This window comes from Myxocyprinus asiaticus, chromosome 50, assembly GCF_019703515.2.
Source record: "Myxocyprinus asiaticus isolate MX2 ecotype Aquarium Trade chromosome 50, UBuf_Myxa_2, whole genome shotgun sequence".
Classification (NCBI taxonomy): domain Eukaryota; kingdom Metazoa; phylum Chordata; class Actinopteri; order Cypriniformes; family Catostomidae; genus Myxocyprinus; species Myxocyprinus asiaticus.
Genome location: NC_059393.1, coordinates 6,995,873 through 7,013,113, shown reverse-complemented (window position 1 = coordinate 7,013,113; position 17,241 = coordinate 6,995,873). Strand labels below are relative to the sequence as shown.

At 38.7% G+C, this 17,241-nt stretch overlaps 1 protein-coding gene across 7 annotated transcripts in view; it reads left to right on the top strand.

Moving 5' to 3' along the window:
* LOC127438684 (dystroglycan 1-like) overlaps positions 1 to 17,241 on the top strand; it is a 75,637-nt gene that overhangs the window by 34,679 nt on the left and 23,717 nt on the right. For all 7 annotated transcript variants that reach the window (XR_007896788.1, XR_007896787.1, XR_007896786.1 and 4 more), the window contains one exon: positions 11,505 to 12,034. Coding sequence is in view for 4 of the 7 variants with exons in the window: in XM_051694441.1 (XP_051550401.1) it covers positions 11,711 to 12,034 (324 nt within the window). In the remaining 3 variants the exon portion in view is untranslated. The remainder of the gene's footprint in view (positions 1 to 11,504; positions 12,035 to 17,241) is intronic.

The following is a 17,241-nucleotide window of genomic DNA, read 5'->3' as shown; positions in this document are numbered from 1 at the left end:
CCAAATGGCCCTGATCAAAAGTTTACATACCCTTGAATGTTTGGCCTTGTTACAGACACACAAGGTGACACACATAGGTTTAAATGGCAATTAAAGGTTAATTTCCCACACCTATGGCTTTTTAAATTGCAATTAGTGTCTGTGTATAAATAGTCAATGAGTTTGTTAGCTCTCACGTGGATGCACTGAGCAGGCTAGATACTAAGCCATGGGGAGCAGAAAAGAACTGTCAAAAGACCTGCGTAACAAGGTAATGGAACTTTATAAAGCTGGAAAAGGATATAAAAAGATATCCAAAGCCTTGAAAATGTCAGTCAGTAATGTTCAATCACTTACTAAGAAGTGGAAATCTTGATACCAAGCCAAGGTCAGGTAGACCAAGAAAGATTTCAGCCACAACTGCCAGAATTGGTCAGGATACAAAGAAAAACCCACAAGTAACCTCAGGAGAAATACAGGCTGCTCTGGAAAAAGAAGGTGTGGTTGTTTCAAGGAGCACAATATGACGATACTTGAACAAAAATGAGCTGCATGGTCGAGTTGCCAGAAAGAAGCCTTTACTGTGCCAATGCCACAAAAAAGCCTGGTTACAATATGCCTGACAACACCTTGACACACCTCACAGCTTCTGGCACACTGTAATTTGGAGTGACGAGACCAAAATAGAGCTTTATGGTCACAACCATAAGCGCTATGTTTGGAGAGGGGTCAACAAGGCCTATAGTGAAAAGAATACCATCCCCATTATGAAGCATGGTGGTGGCTCACTGATGTTTTAGGGGTGTGTGAGCTCTAAAGGCATGGGGAATCTTGTGAAAATTGATGGCAAGATGAATGCAGCATCTGGTCCGAAAATACTGGCAGACAATTTACATTCTTCTGCACAAAAGCTGCACATGGGATGCTCTTGGACTTTCCAGCACGGCAATGACCCTAAGCACAAGGCCAAGTTGACCCTCCAGTGGTTACAGCAGAAAAAGGTGAAGGTTCTGGAGTGGCCATCACAGTCTCCTGACCTTAATATCATCGAGCCACTCTGGGGAGATCTCAAACATGCGGTTCACGCAAGACGACCAAAGACTTTGCATGACGTGGAGGCATTTTGCCAAGACGAATGGGCAGCTATACCACCTGCAAGAATTTGGGGCCTCATAGACAACTATTACAAAAGAGTGCATGCTGTCATTGATGCTAAAGGGGGCAATACACAGTATTAAGAACTAAGGGTATGCAGACTTTTGAACGGGTCATTTCATTTTTTTCTTTGTTTCCATGTTTTATTTTATGATTGTGCCATTCTGTTATAACCTACAGTTGAAAATGAATCCCATAAGAAATAAAAGAAATGTGTTTTGCCTACTCACTCATGTTCTCTTTAAAAATGGTACATATATTACCAATTCAAACTTTTGAGCACAACTGTGTGTGTATGTGTGTGTGTATGTGTATGTGTATGTGTATGTGTAATATATTTAGGCACTTGGGAAAAATGTTGCATAGTGAGAGTATTCAAAAATAATGCCATAAGTATTTGCCACAGTTCTTCTATCTATTTCGGCTCTCAATTGCTTCTGTCTCTTCTTGTAATCCCAGACAGACTCAGTATTCAGTGGGGGGCTCTGTGGGGACCATGCCATCTGTTGTAGGGCTCCCTGCTATTCTATTCTATTTGCAAAAGAAATGTTTGGGAGTCTAAAATGTATATTTCCTATTGACACACTAAAGCTGAAAATATAAATCTTAAGACAAATGTTTTTGTGAAGCATCTTATGTCTTAAGACTTTTGCACAGTACTGTACTTATATTTTCTATTCACGTTTTATTTGTATTCAGTTTTTTTTTTATTACAATCTCTGTCTTGTTGTATTGTTTGTGCACTGGAAGCTTCTGTCACCAAGACAAATTCCTTGTATGTGTAAGCATATTTGGCAATAAAGCTCATTCTGATTCAAGAAATTATATAGGCTATATGTTGCCATGGCATTGTAGAGACAGTAGTGGTACATGAAACGCTGATTGTGACATTGCTGAAGCTTGAGTCATCAAGTTACAGATGAGTAGCTAAATAAATATAGCCTTCAAAAGTCATGGGGGATTCTCAAAAAAAAAAAAAAAACTTGTCTAGAAATTGTCCTGGTCCTATTTTGGTCCAAAATCGAAAGAAACCTATTAGAAATCATATTTTGCATATACAAAATTAAGCCTATTTTTAGGGCCATTAAGATTTTTCACATTGTGATATTTTCATGACAGTTACACGCACTTAACCAACCCAATTCTCATTACCACAACATCAAAAAATATTAAATTAAGTATTTCTACATCATAGAGGGTACTCCCTTGGTACTAACTCATCATTTCCACGAAAATGTCAACCATAGAATGGAAAAAGAAAGTTTTAAGCAAATTATCAAAAACTCTTTCAAGTTGTTCATTTAGGTCTACATTTCACTGTATAATAGTGTAATAATTATTATAATTTTTTTTTTTTTTTTTTTTAGGAAATTGCATTGTTTATCCAACTCTGAGGACTGCACCATTTCTAAAACAGCATTTTTAACAAGCCATATTTCATGGTTGCAAAAGAGGGGTCAAAGGACTCTTTGTTTTCACTTGATGTTAACAATAATCATTTTCCAGAAAGATATGAAGATGTATAACAAATTTCTAGAGTCATTTTTGTCATAACAGTGCTTTATGATTATTTTAAAAGAGCCACATTTATTAGGTCGCTATGATTCAGTGCTGTGTCACGTCTGAAACGTTTTCGAGATTAAGTTTATATCACTCAAACAATATTCATTCAAATAAGTTGATCCTAACCTCCAAGCTCCAACACACATTTCTTTGCATAGTGCATTCTGAGTTCTTGTACTAATTTGAAGAGAGAGAGAGATTAATTAATAAATAGGCGAATCTATACGGGTGCTAACTCGCATGGCCATTTTATTTACATCCTACTGTAAAAGACACTCTGTTTAATATACAATATATACTCATTTACAGTTCAAGTGTGTGTATAAGGTTGCTTTTGTCAACTATTATTTTAATTGTAATTACTATTAATATTTTCTAAGCAATTTAAATGTTTTCCCACAGTTTCCCTACGGTCATGTCCGTAACGGAGAGATGTCATGTCCGTAACGTTCTCCCCAGTTATGTGAAAATGACAATGAACAAAAAATAAACATTATATATATTCAAATGAGTGCCAACCCTTATACATTATGTGGCTAGTATTATTTCTGGTTTGTTCAGTTTAATTCACAGAGTTTTTACAAAGTGTGTGGTCTCCCAAAACCTCATGTCCATTTTAGTCATGTCCATAATGCACGTTCATTTCCTGATTTAAACTGGAAGAAAACTTATTTAGAATAAAATATTTCTGATGTCTGGACTTTATCTGAAGAGGTTTATAATTATACATTCAAATGATTCTATATTCTGGTACTGAGTACTTTCTATGAGAAGTTCAAGTTTACGTTTTTACAGCAAATGTCAATTCTGTAACTTGCCGACTGTCATTTTATCCCCCAGTACGCTAATTTAATTGATTTTATCACAATTCCAGTGGGTCAGAAGTTTACATACACTAAATTAACTGTGCCTTTAAGCAGCATGGAAAATTCCAGAAAACTGTCAAGCCTTTAGACAATTAGCCAATTAGCTTCTGATAGGAGGTGTACTGAATTGGAGGTGTACCAGTGGATGTATTTTAAGGCCTACCTTCAAACTCAGTGCCTCTTTGATTGACATCTTGGGAAAATTAAAAGAAATCAGCCAAGACCTCAGAAAAAAAATGTGGACCTCCACAAGTCTGATTCACCCTTGGGAGCAATTTCCAAATGCCTGAAGGTACCACGTTCATCTATAAAAACAATAGTACGTAAGTATAAACATCATGGGACCACGCAGCCATCATACCGCTCAAGAAGGAGTCACATTCTGTCTCCTAGTGATGAACGTAGTTTGGTGCGAAAAGTGCAGATCAATCCCAGAACAACAGCCAAGGACCGTGTGTAGATGCTGGAGGAAACAGGTAGACAAGTATCTATATCCACAGTAAAAGAGTACTATATGGACATATCCTGAAAGGCTGCTCGGCAAGGAAGAAGCCACTGCTCCAAAACCGCTATAAAATAGCCAGACTACAGTTTGCAAGTGCACATGGGGACAGAGATCTTACATTTTGGAGAATTGTCCTCTGGTCTTATGAAACAAATATTTAACTGTTTGGCCATAATGATCATCGTTATGTTTGGAGGAGAAAGGGTGAGGCTTGCAAGCCAAATAACACCATCCCAACCGTGAAGCATGTGGGTGGCAGCATTATGTTGTGGGGTTGCTTTGCTGCAGGAGGGACTGGTGCACTTCACAAAATAGATGGCATCATGAGGAAGAAAATTTTTTGGATATTTTGAAGCAACATCTCAAGACATCAGCCAGGAAGTTAAAGCTTGGTCGCAAATGGGTCTTCCAAATGGACAATGACCCCAAGCATACCTCCAAATTTGTGGCAAAATGGCTTAAGGACAACAAGGTCAAGGTATTGGAGTGGCCATCACAAAGCCCTGACCTCAATCCAATTGAAACTTTGTGGGCAGAACTGAAAAAGTGTGTGCGAGCAAGGAGGCCTTAAAACCTGACAGTTACACCAGTTCTGTCTGGAAGAATGGGCCAAAATTCCAGCAACTTAATGTGAGAAGCTTGTAGAAGGCTACACAAAATGTTTGACCCAAGTTAAACAATTTATCAGTAATGCTACCAAATACTAACAAAGTGTATGTAAACTTCTGACCCACTGGGAATGTGATTGAAAGAAATAAAAGCTGAAATAAATAATTCTCTCTTACTATTATTCTGACATTTCAATGAAGTAGCCTATATATGCATGTGAACGATTTGGTAAATTTCAGTGTTAGGTGAACAAGCATTTTTTTTCGGCCGATCACGTCTGTGATAAGAGCAGCACAAGCATAGGTGGACGCGTGCATACCACCGTCTCTGTGTTTGACAGACGCGGTGCGTCTCTGAAGGGCTACGGGCAACAAGCTGCGCAAGAACACGTTTGGTCTGAACCAGGGTCTGAAATTAACAAGAGCTCAGGGCAAAAATGCCACTGAAGTTGACAAATAACCCAGAAATTTAAAATGTGGGGGTAAAAAAAAAAATATTAAAAATTTCACTTATGATTTCTATTTCTTATTTGTAACATCGGCTATATGTCTTTTTTTATTCTAGTATATACAGTACATATCACATGAAATTATTAAATGTTCATTTAAATTTATAGGTAACTACTTAGCTGATTATTCAGGTTGAACATGTTTTTTAAGGAATTGATTACTTTGAAATATTTGATGTAACACACAATGACGTCATATTATCATATTTTGTATGGTTAGAAAAAATAATGGTATAATGGTATAATAATGGCACACTTAAAATATGCTTTTAAATATAATAGAATAACAAAGAATAGCATATGTTGATAGATGCATGACACAAAAAATGACATTTGCAAAGAAAAATGACTTCTTGCGAGGCACCTTAACTCATTTTTCGAGGTGAAGGCTGTGAGTAAACAACGGTGACTTGCTCTGACTGGAATGCATGACTCAATGCCTTTTATAATCCTGTCCAATAGCACGGGCCCCTGGAGGGTGATGGACAAGGTCACCATGGTACCAGGGCAAAGGGCTCTCTCTCCCCCTCTGCCAACTCAACTGTTCTCGGCAAACCTATTACTGCATGCCCTCTCCCCCAACTTGCATACATCCCTGTCAAATCCTAATCTCACGGTGTGTCCAGTGGACTGTTTCAGGGCTCATTCACAATGGCCCTCTGTAGTTATGCTGGGATAATTAGAGGAGCCTTTAGGATCCTCATTTTTTTTTTTTTCCACCGATGAAATGATTTTTAGATTCTAGAGCTGCGGAATCAGAAAGGTCCATTTCAAAGGGTGACGTTTGACTGCTGAAAGGTCTGAGTGTACCGCCAGTGAGCCTGGTAGCAGGGTTCCTGAGACCAATAGAGGCTCTTGTACCAGGCTGATCAAGGGAGGAATGCTGTGATAGGCCCCTTTATTCACCTTTTTGTAAGTAGCCCATCATTCCTGAGAGCTGAAAGGATGTCTTTATCCGTAACCTGAGATGAGGTTTAAGTTCTTTCATGTACCTGTCAATTCCATCAAGCTCTTTATGAATGCTCAACAGTGGGGCTGTAGTAGAAAAGCACAGAAAGCTGAAGAGGGTCATGCCACTGACTGTACCTCAAGCCATACCTGTCAACTTCAGTGATGTGCGATAAGACTTAAGGCATTCTGCAGACTTCCAATCCAAGCCTTTAAAAACCATGTCAAAAGGTGACTGGGGTTTGCTGCAGGAGGTGTTGTTGACTCGTAAACAGCTCGTGACAAAAAGATTGACTTAAGTTTAAAACAAGGAGGATTGGCAGTGTTCAGAGCACATGTTCAGCAATATTACAAACAAACATGATTATCTGTTGTCTGAGGTGTGGAATGTTTAAAGAGCAAATGTTTCTGTAATTCAGCCGCTCTAGAGGAATTTGTGGGCACAGGTGTGTCAACTTGTATAGCATATTCATTAACAGTTCTTGAATCTTTTAAAGTCAACATGAAGTTACGTTTGAAACTTTTTTTTTTTTTTTTTGTATACTTGCACTCATTTAATGAGAGAAAAATATTTGGTTGGACTTTATCAGAAATTGATTGGATCTTGTAAAATTGTTTTTGTATAACAGTGGTTTGAGGGGAAGGGTTGAAAAATAATTGGGCTTGGTGACGTAATCTGACAAACTTTTTTGTTTTTTTCTGAGGTTTAGCAAGTTATTATTTTGATGAAATATTATGACTACACAGGATTAAGGAAGTAAATAGGGGCCAATTTTGTTTTTCATTTTGACATAAAACATCACAATCTTTTTTTTTTTTTTTTTTCTTTCTCTTTTCACAAAATTTGATTTAACTTTTTATTGGCAAATGTATTTATTGGCTAGGGGCAGTGTGGTACATCAGCTGTCCTATTATACATTCCCAGCTTCCATAATGAAAGATCCTGTTTGAAGCCATCAAGTCAAAAACTAATACATGCCATATGCAGACCAAAAATGATTCAGTCTATATTGACTTGAAATGTATAGCTGACTGAAGTACATGGATTGAATTAAGATTTGTTTTTATTTGAAAATCTATGGAAGAAGTAGCCCATCTAATTGTCAGACCCTGATGATCTTTGGCAAGGAAACTGTTGAGTGAATCCAATATTTGGATGCATATAGGGGTGGGTCGATATGACCAAAGTCTTATATCACGAGAACGATATATATCACAATATAGTAAAAGTTTTCTGTAAAATCAATAACAATTGATTTATATATTAAATAGCCTTATTGTAATGCCTATTTTTGGAAATCCAGTCAGTTAATTAAATACTTTATAAATGAAAACTACTTCCTCTTTATTTGGAACAAGACAAAAAATGTCAAAGTAAATAAAAAAAATAAATAAACTTGTTTTCAAAAATCAACCTTACCAAAATGCTAAATTTCACAGTGTGCCACATTTCAGTTTGAAATGTTGTTGACCATTATTATTATTATTATTATTATTATTATTATTATTATAAACTTTCCTCAAGAAACTTTAAGATCATATAAATAAAACATAAGTAAAAAAATAAACAACGAAAATAAACACTTGTTGAAGAAAATAAATATCAAATAAATTTCACATCTTGCAGAATAAATGACTGAATTATTGCAGAGTTCATCTTTTGGCTTTCATAATATTCTTTTGCACGCTTCATTTTGAGGTGGTAAAACAGATTGCTTGTATTACACATCGCAGATTAAATTCTTCTGCTCTGTGCTGGCTTTTGTGAACCCACACCACAGATGTCGCACCTGTTTTAATAACAAGCTCCTCTTCATTTTCTTGACCTGTTTGGGAGTCATCCCAATCTGTGGATATTTCTTTCTCCATTTGGGGTTTTCCGGGGTCAATAATGATCTGAGTTGTGCGAGTGATCCCGCTCTGAGTTCTCCTGTCTCTGGAGCACAAATATCGGACAACCTGCTGTATTCGCGCGCACTTCAGAGCTCCAGAGACAGCGCGCGCCAGAGTCACGCGAAACATTCACGTGTGAGATGAGAAGAATATTTAGTGCTTTTGAAGCGCCAAACATGCGATGAAGGTAATTACATTTGCTTGGGCGACCGCTGAAAAATGTTCAATGCTGGAAAAACCCTGTCCATGTTTCTTCAATTCTCTCAGTCTCACGTTAAGCCCTGCCCACAGATAGAGAAGCCCACGCTGTGCACATGAATCTCTACATGTCGCAGTATACACGATACAGCAAAATCTCTATCGATTGACACTTTATATTAGGGGAGTAACAGTTCTTGGTAAGAAACGGAGCCGTACAGTTTGCCAACCATGGTTCGGTAAGCATTTGCTCCGTGGTTCATCTCTAGTTTGATAACGCATCTGTATCATACAGTTTGGCGAAGAAAATAAAACGCCAAATAGACATGCACATTTGTAACCCCTTAATGCACTTTTATGGCTCTGTAGATGGACACATTCTGCCTGTGTTTCACGTGGGTCAACTTTCTAAAGAGAGAAGCTGTCCTATTAACTGTTAGTATGTTAAATCAGTAGATGACATCACAGTTCTGCACGCGTTAGTTGGCAAAATGGCAAGCGGAGAAAACAAGCCACAAGAGAGGAGCCCCTGCGTCATTTAAGTCTCCGGTCTAGAAACTTTTTTTTATTTTTTTTTTTTTTATGCAGTCAATTACAACAGCGATGGTCCAAAAAACGTTTACAAAATAGGCACTGTTTGCAGACATTGCTCGACGTGAGTGCCGTAATACATCGATATTTCATTAGCTATTGTATTTACACTGACATCACCTGAGGATATATAGCGCGCAGTGCGCACAGAGCCACAGATGAGCCCGAAACTGCACACAGACACTCCCTTCCGTCTTTAAGCAGGCACTCATTGCTAGTTCGGACAAACATGAAACAAGAACTAATGTGCTTGAGGTGTTCGTAGCCAAAGTTATGTTGCCCTTACTCCGTTGATGAAGATGTGGGATTTCTGCATATGATTAAAATACTCGAGTCACGTTACGACATCCATTCTTGCATTAATTTTAATAGCAAGTTTATTTCTTTTATAGTGATGTACAGATTCTGAATGTTGAATGTATGTTGAGTTGAGTTTGAAATGCACTTTGTTGATGCATGTAGCGTAATAATGCAGGTATTAAGTTAAAATGTTGAATTGATAATAAGAATTATTATTATTATTTTTTTTAAGGACCCTAATGAAAATTAACCATGGTTTTACTATAGTAATATTGTAGTAACCATGACTGTAATAACAAGGACTGTTGTCACCATGGTTTTCTTAGCAGAAATCATGGTTTTGATAGAAATAACCATGGTTTTATGTAGTAATACTGAAGTAGTCATATAGTAACCATGGTTTTACTATAGTAGTATTGTAGTAGCCATGAATGAAGTAACTATGACTACTGTCACCATTGTTTTCTCAGCAGAAATCATAGTTTTGATATAATTAACCATTGTGTTTTTTTTTTTTTTTTTCCACCTTGAATTTACTATAGAATTGTAACCATGACAGGAACCATGTTAATTTTCTGGTTACTATGATTTTGTTACAAATTGATTGTTTAAACTATGCTTACTGTAGTAAAACCATGGTGATTTGTAGTGAGGGCAAATCTCTTGAAGTGTCTGTTACCAAATAGAATATTTTTACTTTGGATTTGGCAGAAATCTTTTTTTTTTTTTTTTCCTGAAAATAAATACAGAACCATACCGAAACCGTGACCCTAAAACCATGATACAAACCGAACCATGAGCAATTTGAACCTTTACACCCCTATTTTATATTGTCGTCATGATGTATATCGTCATATCGCCCAGCCCTAATTGCACATTTTCGGAAATTCCTGCTTGTCCTCATCTCAGTAAGGTTCGTAACCCACAAACAAACCTTGTGTTCTATCTCAACCTCACAATGTTGTTGCTCCTTGTAGTTATCCTGTTTTTCCATCAGCCATATGTCTTTGATTTCCTGTTGGTGTCTTTCTTCAACAGTCAAGAACAGTCCAGTTGAGACCGCAAAACAAACCTTACTTTGAAAATGGACATTGATTATTTGTTAACCATTAAAAGAATATTGTTCCCAATGACTTTAAAAATGAAACACCGAAGGGTAGCTGTACATCTTGGCCCTGAGGTGGTGTTGTTTCTCAGTCTTCTGAAGAAGCTCCTCTCGAACCCCCACTGGAGACAAAAGAGCATGAAAGACCGCTCCTGCAACCCCACCCCTTTTGCATCTGCTTCCCTCGTTCATGGGTTGACACTAGAACTCGAGAGCGGTTCTCAGGGGAAATCGGCTAAATTGTATGGAGCTGCTCCCTCTTCAAATGCATACAACCTGCAGCCCACTCTGCACTAAACCCAACCCTCTTTTCACCGCAGGCTTTCTTGTCTTCCTCCCTGAATGAAAGTCCTGCATGAATAACAAACCCCTAGAGTGTACAGCTTCCCCATGAGACAATTCAGATGGCTTGCATTCCTCTGAAGTGTTTAAACTGGTCGGTCTCTGTGGACTGACCCCCTCTCTCAGCTCATTTCTTTCGACACTCATGGAGCCAGTTTGTCTTCCAGTGCAGGGTGCTTTTCTGATGTGTTCAGTGACGAATGAGGAACTGAGTGAATGAAAGACACAGTGTGAGAGGAGAAAAGAGAGAGAGCTGTGAATGGTAATCAGATTAATCTTGATCCACCTGTGTGTGTGTGTGTGTGTGCGTGCGTGCGTGCGTGTGTGCGCACGAGTGTAAAAGCAAGCAATGCGAAACATTGATGCTGACAGAAACTGAAAAAAAAAAATGGTTTCTGAGCTCTTTCTTTTATTATTTTTTGGTTAGTGGGTTGAACTTAAGAACCGGATGAATTTGATTTGTAAATTAATCATTCAGATAGGTTTGTGAATCAAAACTGATTCACTGAAAAGATTAGTCTCAACAACGATTCATTTACATATCTGACATCACTATGTCTCATGAACTCTAAAATTGTATGGACTTTCTAGCTTTTCTATTCTTTTGTGTAGTTAGTCTTTCTGTTGCTTGGCAGCCCCTGGTTACTGTAAACTTTCATTGTGTGTGTGTGTATATATATAAGAAAAAAAAAAAAAAAGAAAATCTGTTTGTCATCCAAAGAGAAAATGACTGCATACATGTTTGGAATAACATGAGGGGGAGTAAGTGATGACAGTACTTTCAATCCAGGCAGACGTCTTCCCTTAACCTAAAGTGATTGGCGGCAATGTCATGTTGAGTCACTGTTTGGATGCCTTGGACAGACATGTCAGTATCTCCTTTTGCTATTGAAATGCCTGCTAATGAATTCCTATTTCTCTTTTTCTTTTTTTTCACCACAGGTTTCAGAAGCAGCCCCTTAACTATGGAATTTCAGAACTACTGAGGGCACGTTCACAAAAGGAGGGAACAGGGGCCGGCATTGCAAACAAAAGGAAAGGATTGAGCTTTTCAAAAGAGGATCAGTTCTTTCGGACTCAGTGGGGTGCATGCTGCCCCCTCAACTGGACGTCCTCTTTTGTGCGAGTGATAGAAAATAAAAGCAGGCATGCGCAATAAACCGAGAGAGTTCCGGGATGTGGGATGCCCCATGCTGGGGCACAGGACTCTTGTGGTGCTACTGGCCATAATAATGCTGTTGGTACCGGAAATGCAGGCATCCTGGGACCAGAATCCAATGGAAGTTCCAGGGGACGTACGACAACTTGAGGCATCTATGCAGTCAGCGGTTCTGTCAGACCTCCTTGAGTCGGAAGCAGCGGCTGCGGCAATGTCACAGCACAATGGCTTGCCAGACTCCTCGGCAGTGGTTGGCAGGGTGTTCCAAATGCGGGTGCCCACCAAAGCCAAGGACTCCAAGAGCATTGTAAAGGTGAGAGGCTCTTCCTTCAAGGCAATTGGCTTCCTCCCAAGGGGTCAAGGTTTGGCTGGTTAGCATGGCCCAGTTAGCTCCTGCTGGTAGATAACTACACCATCTGGCTGCAAAAAGCACCTTTGTCCATTGAAAGCCATTCAAAACGAGCTGTGTAAACGAGCTGCAGAATATCACTAGGAGGGGCTCTTAAAGGCCAGAAATGGATGTTATGACATCCTTTCCCGGCAGCTCCAGAGTAATTAGTCAAGTGACATTTACCGCACTGTTGATTGGCTCAAAAAACATGACTGCACAACTAAGCACCCATGAGCAAGATGGCAGATTTCAAATGGTATACTTTTAGGTAGGATCTCTGCCAGGCAAACAACTGCATTTTGAAATGAATAGGAATGATAATAGATAGCTTTCTCTAGGTATTACAGACCTCCTTGCTACTTCCAAAAGGTGCTTTCAAATGTATGCAAACAAATGCCTCATCTCAGCTATATCAGATAGCGTCACATCAACACTCCCCAGCCAATTTAATCAGCCGGTGCAAGACGATGTGACTTTGCCCCAAGCACTGCTCAAATCTTATTCTACGCTTTCCTTATGACTGATGGACCATAAAACGTGGTAGTCCCTGTAATAAGGCAATACTACTGGCAAACACGCAGTCTGCATGCATGATGGGACCTAGCTCTTAGAGAACTGTGAGCAGATGAATGCAGAGAGCTTTCCATTTAGATCAACTCTGTCTACATAAACCTACGTTTATATATGTGTCTGTTTATCAAAAGCCTGTCAGGACATGGTGTTATTTGTCACATTTGACAAAAGCAGGCTTCTGGTAGCCTAAAAAGATAGCCCAACAATCTACCTTCTACCAGGTTGCATTTTATTCTTTTTGAAAACCAATCAATGCACTATTGGTCAAAAACAAAATGTGTGCCTGAACTGGCATCTTTTGCTGACCACCCGGCAGTTGACTATATTTTTTGTTTTTAACCAACCAGACCACGTCAACTGTTGTTAAAACAGTGACCTCTGCCCCTATCTGTTCATTGTGTTTCTCTGTCCCGTCTGAATGTTGGGCGGCTCTCCCAGGCCTTCTGTGTAATCCTACATTCACTGGATAATTTCTGCCCTGTCAAATGCATTTTTAAGTTGAAACTGCAAGCCCCTTTGTGCACTTTTGGAAAATCTGTCTTGACAACTGTGCCAGAGAATCCAACGCCCAACAGTTAAAGCCTGCTACAGCTGTTCCCTTTCATAACCATTCAGACTTGTCCAGACCAGTAGCCCACAATGAATGTCCCCTCTCATACCTTAACTGCTTTGAGACACCACTTTACGAACTATAAATAATTTTGTACTCACTGGAACACAAAGTAAAGAGACAGGCATGAGGACAAGCCTGAATTAAAATTGCAACAGCAGCATTTGACTTACTAGTTTACTGAAGAAAATGTGAGTAGTGAGTGCTCATGAAAAACTCACCAACAAGATGTTAGTTGCTAAGACTTTGCCATGTGGTTGCTAGGTTGCTGCTTACTGGCCTAAGTCAGTAAAGTCCACTCCCAAATGTCTCTATATATATAGTCTCTATTAGGGGTGGGTGATAAACCGAGAGAGTGAAGACACGTGAATATGAAAACTGATGCACTAGTTCTACTTAATGCCTCACACTACCACTACTAATAATAATAAAATTTAGGTTTAAAATGTCAGGGTTTAAAAAATCTGGTAAATAAAGAAACATTTCCACAACATCTGCCTCCAGTCACTATCTGCGAGAAAATGAGGAAGAGCTTGTTAATAAAAAGCTATATCATCAGATGCTGTCAAGGGTTCCTTACAGCATCTCACTTACAAAAAATCTAGAGTTCTGGGAAACTAGCCGTAAACTCTACACAAATTTGCAACTCATTTTCAAATGGAAATGAACTTGTGATTCGCCACAAATTTTTGCCAGAAGTTTGCAGCTCTTCACCGGTATTGGTGAACCTGCAGCAAACCTTTGGCAACAATGGACAATTTGCTGCATGTTTGCTGCAAAGCTCATTTGCATGTGAAAATGATCCGTGGTGAATTTGGGCACGTTTGTGGCAAATTTGCCATGAACTCTCCTTTTTTTTGTAAGGGCTGTTCAAGTCAAGCCTTGTTTTTCACTTAGATAATAATCAAATAGATGCAAGTGTGTGACATAGATATTAATATTAAAATAGAAATAGAACTCAAAAGAACTAGAATAAAGGATAACTAATTATTAGAAATAATAAAGTTGTTTCATTGCAATGGACATGGCAGGTCTATCATTATTTTAAACATCCTAAAAAAAAAAATTCATTGTTTATTCAGACATTATTAAATCACTTTCCATTTAAAAAAAAAAATATATATATATATATGTATATTGTCATTTGACCAAAAAAAAAAACAACAACAAAAAAAAAAAAACATTTATTTCATTATACATTTTTTCTTATATCACCCTTGTCTCTATACTCTGATATTCTAGTCCTTAGATGTGTCTTGAGTCCCTTCAATGGGATTTGTTCACCTGTTTTAATATATGCCAGGTAAACATGGTAGGTCAGACCTCTTAAAAGTAGTAGAACATCTCTTCTCCAAAAGCCAGATTATTTGATTTTATTAATGTCTGTTGCACAAATGGGGTTAATATTTATGACTAGGAGTTTGTTCAAATCTCTAACCCTATGTATGAATAATGGTGATATTTATGCTTGCCTTAGCAAACACCACTAATAATGTTTCAGGTTTTAGTTGAAAGACCTTATTTTTGATACCCTTACAATATAGTCTGTTTTGGGGTTGTTTCAAAACTACAGCACTGTGGGGGCCTGGGTAGCTCAGCGAGTATTGATGCCGACTATCACCCCTGGAGTTGCGAGTTCGAATCCAGGTTGTGCTGAGTGACTTCAGCCAGGTCTCCTAAGCAACCAAATTGGCCTGGTTGCTAGGGAGGGTAGAGTCACATGGGGTAACCTCCTTGTGGTCGCAATTAGTGGTTCTCACTCTCAGTGGGGCTGAGAATAGCATGAGTCTCCACATGCTGTGAGTCTCCGTGGTGTTATGCACAGCAAGCCACGTGATAAGATGTGCAGAGGCAACTGAGACTTGTCCTCCGCCACCCAGATTGAGGTGAGTAACCGCCCCACCACGAGGACCTAGTAAGTAGTGGGAATTGGGCATGCCAAATTGGGGAGAAGAGGGGAGAAAAAAATTTTATAAAAAAAACTACAGCACTTTTATTTACCATTGTAATTCTGTAGTATCTTGAGTCAGCCAAGTCCTCAGGCTCCTGTTCACACCAAAAACCACCATGATTTCCACGAAAAGATTCGGACCCTCAGATATTCATAAATAACCTATTGTGCAAAATACCCTTTGAGGTCGTCCTAAAAATAAAAAAATGTATTTTATTTAAGGATAGTGATCATATGAAGCCATTTATTATCACATAGTTGTTTGGCTCCTTTTTAAATCATAATGATAACAGAAATCACCCAAATGGCCCTGATCAAAAGTTTACATTCCCTTGAATGTTTTGCCTTGTTACATACACACTAGGTGACACACACAGGTTTAAATGGCAATTAAAGGTTAATTTCCCACACCTGTGGCTTTTTAAATTGCAATTAGTGTCTGTGTATAGTCATACATACACACACCAATCAGCCACAAATTTTTTTTTATAATGTAATTAACATTTTTTATTGATTCAAAAAGAAAGCACAACAGAGAAAAACATATACACACCAAATCAACATTTAACTTTTAACACTCATTAACATCCCTCCCCAAACACCAACCCGACCCTACCCCAAAGAACACCCCTGTGGTCACATATAATAATTCACACACACAAACAATAAAATAAAAAATACAAATAAATAAAAAATAATATATATAATAAATATACATAATTAAACTAAGCACTAAAAAAACTAAACATCTCCCTCCTCATCCCTTCCCCTAGAGTCCTCCAAAACTGCCAAATACCTACCCCACTTCCTGAAAAATAAGTCCTCCTGCCCCAGCCTTCCATCTATCATCCTCTCATAAGCCGCCACCCTCCCCATCTCCGCACACCACTCTGGAAATGGTGGCGCTCCGTCTGACTTCCATCCCCTTAAAATAATTTGTCTACCAATCATCACGCTAGTCAGAACCCAATTTTTTATATATTTGTCACCCGAATTTATAACTTCCCCATCGCCCAAAATGCAAAGTCTGGAGCAAAGTAAAATTTGAGTGTCCAGAATGTCACGCAAATAATTCTGAATCTTTAACCAAAAATCTTGGATCTTAACGCATCCCCAAAAAACAAGGGCTATGTCTCCAACTTCTGATTGGCATCGCCAGCATGTGGGTGTGTCTTTAAGACCAAGCCTGTATAATCTAGAGGGGGTCCAATAAAATCTTTGTAAAATCTTAAATTGCATAAGGCGAACCCTTGCATCTCTAGATGCAGACTTGACATTTTTCAGACTCTTAGTCCACACTCCATCCTCCAATACCAAATTCAAATCTCTCTCCCATAGTTTCTTAATAGAAGTTAAAGCTCCATCCCCCATACTCTGAATTAACAGGGACTAGTACACTGATGCCTCATGACCTTTTCCAAAAGCCGCAATCACCTCTCCCAAAACATCTGCCTCCTCAGGAGGGTGTGTGCTACTCCCAAAAATAGTACAAAGCAGGTGGCGCAATTGTAAATGCCTATAAAACTGAGGTCTGGGGATCCCAAAATGTTGGACCAAGTTTTCAAACGATCTCAACACACCACTTTCATATAGGTCACCGAGTGTAGCAACCCCCTTCACAATCCACTCTGGCCAGCAGAAAGGGGACTTGCCAATACATAGTCTTGGGTTCTGCCATATGCTCGAGGCAACATTTAAATAAGTGTCCAATTTAAACAATCTGTACACTTTAGTCCATACCGAGTGTAAATGCGAAATAACGGGGTGTAACTTTTCCAATTAGTTTGATAGAGATGCTTTGTAATGGCGAAATAGGGGCAAGAACTGCCTGTTCAATAACAAACCAGGGAGGGGCTCTCTCAGGTGTAAGTGACCAGTGAGCCAAATGTCTGAGACTGAATGCATAGTAATAAAACAAAATCTTGGGTAGGCCTAGCCCACCTTTGTCAATCGGCCTTTGTAACTTATTAAAATGCAATCTGGGACGTTTACCGT